Genomic DNA, 11,515 nt, shown 5'->3' with positions numbered 1-11,515 from the left:
ACATTTTGGTATGAAATAGAACTACGTGAAAAACAAAAAACAAACATGTCGTCGTTATCTGCCACCCCTTCTATATGTTTTAACTACATTTTGGTATGAAATAGAACTACGTGAAAAACAAAAAAACAAACATGTCGTCGTTATCTGCTCCCTTCTATATGTTTTCACTACATATTGGTATGAAATAGAACTACGTGAAAAACAAAAAAAACAAACATGTCGTCGTTATCTGCTCCCTTCTATATGTTTTCACTACATTTTGGTATGAAATAGAACTACGTTCGGTAATACTGAAATGAAGTAACAATTATTTTTTGTGTTATGTAGCTATTTGAAACATTAACTATGTTTATGACCTAATAGCTGTGTGTATCGTACAGCTTTTAAAAAACTGTTTGTAGGTCAGAATATCGACCAGAAAGCGTGCGTGTGTATATACATCTTTAGCAAGCGAGTTGGCCCAAACTTACATATAACGACCTTCACCGTAATGTTGAATTGATTGAAGATGTAGTAGTATGGAAAAAAAAAAACATTTTTGGCCTGGAAAGGGAATGTATTTTGATTAACATTTACTTAACTACACACACGTATGTATTATAGTTTGTAGAAATGATTTTATGATCAAGTTTCGATCACATTCACCGGTGCTTTTAACGTAGAACGAACGTTTAGTCTTTTTAAAAGTGTTCGATCTGAATATTTCGTGGTGTAATGAACGCAAACTTAATCAACTTGATATAGTTTTCTGGACTTGAAAAACTACGATTGAGATACGTACATTATCAGGGCGCGAAAATAATGTTTTCTCTCTACCAAATGCTCCTAAAAATTTAAAAGGGTGTGGTGCCTGATTTGCACGAAAAATATCGTGGCGACCGTCTCACGGTAGATTACTGATAACACGGCAGTGCCAGTTTGAAGTGTATTCTAAGTACGAGTTATGATTTCATGTTTTTGTACCGTGAATTTATAATACAAGATCTAGGTCATTTGACTAATTTCTAATTTGCTAAACAACATAGCGTAATATATAGAGGCAACATGGGATCTGTTGGTCAATCTAGACTGTCCCATCCACTACCCTAAACCAAAACTATTAAAAATCACATTAAGAACCTCAAAGCCCCAACCCGTATCATTTATATAGTTATCAAGCTTTTTCTTAAACTCTTAAATTTAATGTGTCCACAACATCCAAAGGTCAACTATTCTGTTGGAAAACATCTGTTACTCCTGCTGGCATATTAGTATAACTTGCTTTATATTGTAGCTAGGCCTATAATGAGACTAATTGGTAAAAACAACGTAGTTGTCCTAATATCAGTCAGAGGGCCTAGATATCAGGACCGTTTATCCAATGGGCAAAAGTGGCAGTTGTGAGAGTAATGGTAAATAAAATCTGAAGTGTGTAAGAAACTAATAATAATAGACCAGTTTTAATATAATTTTCCTTCTTAATTTCTTTATGAATAGTAAACATATTTTATCATATTGTATAGTATATTTCTAAAAGCAAGGAAATCCACAAGTGCAAGACTCGGGACATTGACTGAGATTTGAAAGTTGCAGATGTAAACTATATAATGTTCAGTATCATTGCTACTGCAGAAGATGGGCTTCAAGTAGTTTATTTGGGCCTAGATCTGTATGAATCACGTGTCATATGTAGTCTAGATCTAATATTTATGATCGCAACTATTTAGATACATATCAGGATCTACTTACATCTAGGCCAAACCACCAAGTTCTATATTTCACTAATTACCATGTGTAGGAAAAACCTCAGGCAAAAGGGGAGACTGAAAACAAAAAGTAATGGTGGACGTTTTTTGTGAATGTTCATGGGAGACTGAAAACAAAAAGTAATGGTGGACGTTTTTTGTGAATGTTCATAGGAGACTGAAAACAAAGTAATGGTTGACGTTTTTTGTGAATGTTCATGGGAGACTGAAAACAAAAAGTAATGGTGGACGTTTTTTGTGAATGTTCATAAGAGACTGAAAACAAAAAGTGATAGTGGGCGTTTTTTGTGAATGTTCATGGGAGACTGAAAACAGAAAGTAATGGTGGACGTTTTTTCTGAATGTTCATGGGAGACTGAAAATAGAAAGTAATGATGGACGTTTTTTGTGAATGTTTATAGGAGACTGAAAACAAAGTAATGGTGGACGTTTTTTGTGAATGTTCATAGGAGACTGAAAACAAAGTAATGGTGGAAGGTTTTTGTGAATGTTCATGGGAGACTGAAAACAAAAGTAATGGTGGACGTTTTTTGTGAATGTTCATGGGAGACTGAAAACAAAAGTAATGGTGGACGTTTTTTGTGAATGTTCATGGGAGACTGAAAACAAAGTAATGGTGGACAGTTTTTGTGAATGTTCATGGGAGACTGAAAACAAAAAGTAATGGTGGACGTTTTTTGTGAATGTTCATGGGAGACTGAAAACAAAAAGTGATAATGGACGTTTTTTGTGAATGTTCATAGGAGACTGAAAACAAAAAGTAATGGTGGACGTTTTTTGTGAATGTTCATGGGAGACTGAAAACACAGTAATGGTGGACGTTTTTTGTGAATGTTCATAAGAGACTGAAAACAAAAAATAATGGTGGACGTTTTTTGTGAATGTTCATAGGAGACTGAAAACAAACTGAACAACTATGAATTAATTGAATATGATAATGGGAAACCATATCTGTCTACATGGGTAGTTAAAATAATCAAATAGAGCAATTATTTATTTTATCAGTTAATGTTTACCCTGCCCCAGTGTTCAGTGAGGACTTCACCTGCCTGATTCACTTTTTGATTCAAGTTGATAAAGAGATGACTAACTCTTGCACCATTATAACTATTACATGCCAGTTTATAATTAGCCACAACTAACAGAGAATGTCTTTATAACAAGTTGTGAATAGTGAAGTTATCTTGGTTTGTTATATCTAGATAACTTAATAATTAGTTGATTCTTATTAACTTAATAATGATTAGTTGATTCTTATTAACTTAATAATAAATTGTTGATTCTAGTTAACTTAATAATAAATTGTTGATTCTAGTTAACTTAATAATAAATACTTGATTCTAGTTAACTTAATAATAAATTGTTGATTTTAATTAACTTAATAATTAGTGGATTCTAGTTAACCTAATAATAAATTGTTGATTCCTAGAATCAACAATTTATTAATAGGTTAACTAGAATCCACTAATTATTAAGTTAATTAAAATCAACAATTTATTATTAAGTTAACTAGAATCAACAATTTATTATTAAGTTAACTAGAATCAAGTATTTATTATTAAGTTATCTTCGACCCACATTTTCAACGTTACATTATCTTCAACATTGAAAAAAGATTCACGTGTTCACTGCCACACTATTTTATATTAAGCAATTATTTTAATGATCTAGTCAGTTATTACAGATTTTCAGTCAACATATCAGTGGTAATAACTAGCAACTTGAGAGCTACACGGACAACATTAATTCAACTGGAACCAGAACTTATTTCAAACATAATTAACATGAAAATATTCCTACAACAATAATACTGTTCAACACTCTATTTATAATCTTCCTAATATTATTATCTCAAACACATGACAATATAACAGTTTATTTATAGATAATTAGCAGCCTGATAATATGAGGCCATCTACCCTAGTTGTACAGTGATAAAGGAGATTAGACAGTAAAATTCAGGAGTATATCACGTCTGTTCACTTTCTTAGAACTCACGTACACAAATATGCATTATTAGAATACTCCATGTGTTTTTAAAAGCAGAGATTGGGTGATTGTACGAGCTCTTGAAACACATGTAATCCTATAATTAGTATACACGACAACAGGAAAGAGCAAGGGTCACTGTGACTTTCAAAGGGGCAGGATAGTAGACGTGTATTTATCATGATCATCGTAACTAAAGACCCTTTCTTTGGCTGGCTGTTCAACGCCTTTGTCAGAGTCTAGTACTTGCAGTAGTACCCACCAGTAATTGAAACTGAAGCAACCAACAGCTGATGGCTGTTGATGGTAATACAGTTGGATGGCTTATACTCAAAACACAAAGTATTGATAATAAATGATACAATCTTATGTACCTAGCTTTACCCTTTCCCATATTAATAGTAGACTTAAAAAAAAGGGTAAACTTCACAAGGCATTTGACCCTAACTTTGTTATTCTGACAAATCAACTTCTTGGAGTTGGTGTAATGGTACGGGGAACGTAGAGTTGGTGTAGAGGTACGGGGAATGTAGAGTTGGTGTAGTGGTATGGGGAACGTAGAGTTGGTGTAGTGGTATGGGGAATACAGAGTTGGTGTAGTGGTATGGAGAATACAGAGTTGGTGTAATGGCATGGGGAATACAGAGTTGGTGTAGTGGTATGGGGAACATAGATTTGGTGTAGTGGTATGGGGAATACAGAGTTGGTGTAGTGGTACAGGGAATACAGAGTTGGTGTAATGGTACGGGGAATACAGAGTTGGCGTAGTGGTACAGGGAACGTAGAGTTGGTGTAGTGGTACGGGAAATACAGAGTTGGCGTAGTGGTACAGGGAACGTAGAGTTGGTGTAGTGGTACGGGGAATACAGAGTTGATGTGGTATGGGGAATACAGAGTTGGTGTAGTGGTACGGGGAATACAGAGTTGGTGTAGTGGTACGGGGAATACAGAGTTGGTGTAGTGGTACGGGGAATACAGAGTTGGTGTAATGGCACAGGGAACACAAAGTTGGTGTAGTGGCACGGGGAACACAGAGTTGATGTAATAGCACGGGGAACATTCTTATGATAAAGGGTTGAGTCTTTTAATTCTCTTAGATGTGTAAATAAGATCCAATGTTTACCTGAACATTCTTATGATAAAGGGTTGAGTCTTTTAATTCTCTTAGATGTGTAAATACGATCCAAAGTTTACCTGAACATTGTTATCAACTGTGTCAACAGTTCACCATGACATGGTTTGAAGAACAAGATAAAGACTAGACTATAATGTTAACAAAATCACCAAATCTCAAATTAACTGATCATCCCTCAGATTAATTAACCATCATAATGCTGTGCCATCATCAAGCTACCTTCTTTGAAGAACTGGGCTACAGTTAAAGAAAACACTCCAGCCCATGTTGAGTGAGTCCATGTCCTGACTAATATTGAAGTCCAATCTAACATTAAGCTCCTAATAAAGTGGGAACTCTACAAGTTTCTGTGAGAAATGTCAAGTACTATATATTAGTTACCTGAGGATAATTCAGAGTAAAGAAAGTTTCCAGATTAACAAACAAATTTGGGTCGACTCCCACCAAAGGTTTGATAATTGACACTCCTGGAAGTGGTTCTTCTGGTTGTGTCATTTGTACTTTCTGATGAAGTTTCAGTTTACTAAAAAAAAAAATTAACTTCATATGAAATACAACCACATTAACATCATTTTTAATCAAAATTCATGGAATAGCCTACTGAAAGCTTTTGACATTTAGGACTTGCTTCACAAATTCACACAAAAAGAAAGTTCAGTTGTCATTAATATTAAAGGTTAACACCAAGAATGAACTGAAAATAACGGTTTAAAAAAAAGTTGAGTTACATTTACATCATCAGCTTTTAATGAACTATCGAAGTGTAGCTTTAGCAATGTTAAAGGTACAAACAAAATAGTGGACACCAGAATGATTAATTTATCCAATAAACTGAGATCCTTGTATTTAACAACAGACTTTCAAAGAAAAAATACAGTAATATCTTTCACAAAGAATAAGTAATACTTTAAATTACTAGACAACTATTATATATATATATATATATATATATATATATTAAAAAAATTAGCAGCAAAAGGAAATAGTTTATACTTGAAATTTATACCATTAGTTTTTCCAAGACAAATAATCAAAATGACAACCAATAAAAAGAACCACTGAAAGATAGAATATAGAATAAATATATTTAAGCTGGGTTACTGTAAACTATAGCCACTTAATTAGCACAAACTTTCTCGGTGCTATGAATAACATCTGACACTACATGCAAAGTCTTACTGTCTGACTAAAACTTGGGAACTGTAACCTGGCAAAAGGTGTTTCTTCAAAATATGATGGTATTAAAACAATCTTAATAAATGCTTATACAAAACATTCTAATGTTAAAATACCTTAAATTATTACAATAATATTCCTCAATCAGGATAAGAAATAATTTACTTTTGTATTAATTGTTTTTAAAGTTAAGATTAAAGTTTCTTTTTTCAAATAGCCAATAACAGTGCTTAGATAAAAGTTATAAAGAAATAATAATGTTTCAGAAGTCTTAAACCGAGTAACATATATCTGACAGGTTTTATGCTAGTAATTCCAAACCACAAAAATCAATTAAATTTAAGTTTAAAGAATGACTTTAGATGATCGAAACCAGTTATACATGTATGAACACATGGATGCTACATTGTTTCAACACCAACTGGAATGTTTCTTAAACAGAGATTTACAGTAATTATTCCTGAAAACTTAATGATATTTCTAGAAATGTCCAGAAGAATATTACCAACATTTACATACTTAATATGAAAATTATCTGGAATGATAGTCTAAATGTTTACACAGTAAAAAGGTCTGTTCTTCAAATTTAAAGCTCCTTTTATCTCTGTAGAAATTCAGAGTTTGGTTTTATGATATATATACATATACATTTCAACAAGCTTTCTGTAAATTATGTTCTTCTTTACACACTAGTCAACTGTTCCACCTTTAGTTACACACAAGAAGGTAAAAGTGTTAGGAGGTTGTTACCAGCTAAGCGATTTTTATCTAAACCTGTTTTTCAGTGTTCATTACGTAAATAATTAAAAAATAATGCAACTGTTGAGAGTTTATAGTCCAAATCCCTTTCTTTCTTTTTAAAACTAGCAAAAGTTAATTCTGTTTTACAAAATTATCAAAAACAATTTATTAATAAGTTAACTAGAATCAACAATTTATTATTAGGTTAATTAGAATCAACAATTTATTATTAAGTTAATTAGAATCAACAATTTATTATTAAGTTAACTTGGATCAACAATTTATTATTAAGTTAACTAGAATCAACAATTTATTATTAAGTTAACTAGAATCAACAATTTATTATTAAGTTAACTTTTCACTGTTAAATATGCTGGGACTTTGAATATTTAGTTTTTTCTCAGTATAAAACACAATATGATGTTGACTGTTACACAAAACCAAAAATCGTCAAGATCTTCTAATTTCAGAAACAACCGTTTATAATTTTATTTTATACAAAAATATTCTCCATGTGCTTACCAATTACATATTACTACAAAAATGAATTGTATACAAGAAAAGCTATGAGAACAATGATATTTTAAAACTGTTGTTTTTAATGTCAAATCTTTATTAAAACATTCTTGAGAATAACAAACACGTAGGATCAAAAAATGTTTGGAACATCAAATTTAAAAAAACTGATAGCCTGCACCTTCAACAAGAGGACCTACCCTCTTTACCCCCAAAGAAGAAAGGTCAACCTGTCAAAAGTTCTAGGACTTCGTTACGTTTCTTTAAAACGTTCATGATGGTGTAATGCAACATTAGGCCTAACCTTTTCTAATATGGCAGGGAAACCTTTACCATCGCACGTGAAAGGCATCTGGTGGACCAATCCTGTGTCTTCTTTCATGGAGAAAACCATGTCCAAAAGTGTGTCTTCTTTCACTGAAAGGCCACCAGAAGTTAAATGGATCTAGTTTCTTTGAAACATGTGACAGTACATTCACTAAATTATGAAAAGTTCAAATTATTTACCCCTAAAAAATTTAATTATTTCATCATTTAATATTTCACCTGTTAAATCAAGTACCCATATAACAGATTGTTTTAACCAAATATTTAATTATTGTAAAACGTCTAAAACTATGACCTCGGCTTGACCCATGCTTTCAGCTCAAGAAATATGTTATGTAGAGGTCAGAAAATTTATTATTCTCAATCACAAGTTTTAATGCACACGGACAAATAAAACTAAGCCAAGGAATTTAATACAACTGTAATTGTATTTCATAGATGAACATTCAGACTTTATTTCCAGAAAATACAAACACAGAATTGTTATCCAACTTCAGTGCACATATTTTCCTATCTCCAGTCCCACCATATTTACTGTTGGAAATAATACAAGTTATCTTCCAGTATTAACTTCAATCCTTGATGTTCTATTACTTTCAAACTTAAGTCCTGGATTCAGATTTAGAATATCAATAACTTGTTTCTCTTGCTTGTTAACAGCTGAATAACATCCCAAGAAGACAATCCTAAACTTTTCCAATAATCATTTTGATAACTTGACAATTATTATCTTTTGTCTTGTATTAAAACATTTTTGTATAAACTGTTAAATGCATATTTAGATTCAGCTCTGTGTGTAAGTTGTGAACTTGGTTTTGTTAACATCTACACAGTATTACACTCTTGTCTGTTTAGAGAAACATGAAACATCTACACAGTATTACACTCTTGTCTGTTTAGAGAAACATGAAACATCTACACGGTAGTACACTTTTGTCTGTTTAGAGAAACATTTACACAGTAGTACACTCTTGTCTGTTTAGAGAAACATTTACACAGTAGTACACTCTTGTCTGTTTACAGAAACATTTACACAGTATTACACTCTTGTCTGTTTAGAGAAACATCTACACAGTAGTACACTCTTGTCTGTTTACAGAAACATTTACACAGTAGTACACTCTTGTCTGTTTAGAGAAACATCTACACAGTAGTACACTCTTGTCTGTTTAGAGAAACATCTACACAGTAGTACACTCTTGTCTGTTTAGAGAAACATCTACACAGTAGCACACTCTTGTCTGTTTAGAGAAACATCTACACAGTAGTACACTCTTGTCTGTTTAGAGAAACATCTACACAGTAGTACACTCTTGTCTGTTTAGAGAAACATCTACACAGTAGTACACTCTTGTCTGTTTAGAGAAACATCTACACATGCCTAACCCTGTTGGTTATGTGAAGAAATTCGAAGAGAAGTGAGACAGTAGCCATTTACTAAGATTAAACCAATAAAATATGAGAGAAAATCCTTAAGAAAATGTAGAATAATCGACACCTAAAAACAAAGGTCACAATCTCTGAGAAACTCTGTATTTAAAGAAGAGAATTGCACCCACATCAGAGACTGGTGCCACTTGCATGTTCACAAAAGTCCTGAAAAAGAGAGCAACTAATTCTAAAAGGTGTTAAACAAATCAAAGTAAAATGGGGGTGAGCTCATAAGTACCATCAAGAGAGCAACTAATTCTAAAAGGTGTTAAACAAATCAAAGTAAAATGGGGGTGAGCTCATAAGTACCATCTAAAAGTAGCTAGATATTCTTAGATAAAAACCTGCTAATATCCAATTAGAGAGTAAACTCGCCAAAACAGGTGGGAAAAAAAAGCAAACTTAACTAGTTGAAAGAAATCAATGGCTGCTGATTAATGTAACAAGCACTGTCATGGTTAACATGCAGTAGACGACTGAAGAAGTGGTTACAGGAACGTAAGGAGGGAAAAACTGAAGTATTCATACAGGCTAGTCAGAATCAGGTAACACTTGTACTGATCTGACACTAAAATCTCAATGTAGGTAGATTTCATTTTAAAATTAACTCTTCCTAATGGAGATATTACAAAAACACCAGTAGCTCCAACATTTTACAAAAACTCAAGATACTCACTACAGTATAAAAAATTCTGTCAATGTAGCATTCAGGCTTTTATAAACAGCGTTCTGAATACGGAAATAACCTCAAGAAAAAAACCCATTAAAGTGTGGCTGTGATATACAAAATAAGATTTATTAAAATACAAAAAGAAATGTCACAAAACGTTCAGTCGTGTTCTATCGTTGTTCATGGATTCGTAAGTATAGTTTCTGGTTAACTTAAAGACGAAACACATTCTACATAGACACTTGTAGTTAATGATAGAACATGAAACGGATACTCACTTCTGATGCCACTATCAGAGACTAGAAACAAGTCGTATTTAGCAGCTTCGTAACCGAGCTGCATGTTGTTTATCTTTGGATTAACTCCTACTTTCATTCCCCCTAGACAAATAAGAACAAAAAGATAACCAAAACTAGATTTAATAATTAATCTACAAGACATTAATGTTATTCACGCACACAAATCTTTCCCCAATATTAATTTTTTATATGTTTTAACAACTTAAAACAATGTAAAACAATTATACCAGTATTTTGAAAGACTTGTACTGCATACTATTAAATGTAACAAAAATGAAGACTGGTTCCAACCACTGGAAGTTATTAATTAGCAGTTCATGCAATTCCTAGTGTGTTGTATACACTAAAACAACAAATCACGAATGATTTAGAATGCCACCTTCAATGAAACATGGCCATGATCTTGACCACTAGTAAAGAAACACAGTCCAAGAAATCATGAAGGATCTGGGATGCCACAGTATGGATGTTGTAGACTTAAGCTAAAGCTAATTTATCAATAACTGATTAAGTTAAAATAACTAATCAAAATTATGATTAAATCAATTAATTCATGAAAAATAAGCAACCAATCAAAACTAATGTTTCTAATCATTACTGTTTTCAATTATTCGAACTATCTATGTAACTAAAACATCACTATTATGATTTCTCAATATTTTCTGTTAATTTTGATTATTTCATGTGAGAATAATCAATTAGATGAATATAATTAACTAATGAACCTAATGATTAATCAATTAGTAAATTCCAATAATCACTCAGCTTTGTGCCTCATGTTAAAATCTGTGAATTTAAACTTATGAAAGCGTGTTAACAACACACACACACATGGATATAGATTACTAACCGACTCATCCAGAAACAAGAGTAGTGCATGTTAATAAATAAAGCATCAGTCATTGGATAATCAAACTAATATCAGCCAATGTTCCATTCTGTTAATTATAAAAACAACAGTGTATCTAACAAATGGTTGTTAAACAAAGGTACATAATTTACTAAAATTGTCTACTTAGAATCGTATATACCTGAACGTTCTTTATGGCTAACATATAAGTATTTTTATATGAAATTAAAACAAACACGCAGGGGATCTTACCTATGAATACTTTGGCATCAACGTTTGGATACTTTTCCATGAGACGATTAACAAGCATAATGGAGGGATCACTCTCGTCATTAATACAAAACAAAATTTCATACTGGAAATAAATAAAACTTCTTAAACTCTTGAAAAAACAAAACACATTTTTTGTGTCACATGGTCTTATACTGACACATATTTGTGCTGTACTATATATTATATTGAAATAAAAAGTCCCACATTTTCAACATCATATTGTGTTTTATACTGAGAAAAAACAATATTCAAACTCCCAGCATGTTTAACAGTGAAAACAACCCACAAGACACATATTTGTGCTGTACTATATATTATATTTAAAAAAAAAGTCCCACATTTACAGTGCTTTTACTGTAGTGT

The 11,515-nt window shown here is 32.1% G+C and overlaps 1 protein-coding gene across 1 annotated transcript in view; it reads right to left on the bottom strand.

Annotated features, from left to right (window-relative positions):
- The window catches only part of LOC106474689 (ceramide glucosyltransferase-like), a gene marked incomplete at its 5' end in the record, with an annotated part of 19,098 nt that extends 7,860 nt beyond the window's left edge, over window positions 1-11,238 (bottom strand). The window contains 3 exons of the mRNA XM_013935381.2: window positions 7,607-7,719; window positions 10,009-10,110; window positions 11,132-11,238. Coding sequence (XP_013790835.2) covers window positions 7,607-7,719; window positions 10,009-10,110; window positions 11,132-11,238 — 322 coding nt within the window. The remainder of the gene's footprint in view (window positions 1-7,606; window positions 7,720-10,008; window positions 10,111-11,131) is intronic.
- Window positions 11,239-11,515: the final 277 nt, after the last annotated feature.

The sequence above is a fragment of the Limulus polyphemus genome, unplaced genomic scaffold (genome assembly GCF_000517525.1).
Source record: "Limulus polyphemus unplaced genomic scaffold, Limulus_polyphemus-2.1.2 Scaffold7539, whole genome shotgun sequence".
NCBI classification, from domain to species: Eukaryota; Metazoa; Arthropoda; class Merostomata; order Xiphosura; family Limulidae; genus Limulus; species Limulus polyphemus.
The sequence above is the reverse complement of the archived record's forward strand: the minus strand, read 5'-3'. Positions and strand labels throughout refer to the sequence as shown.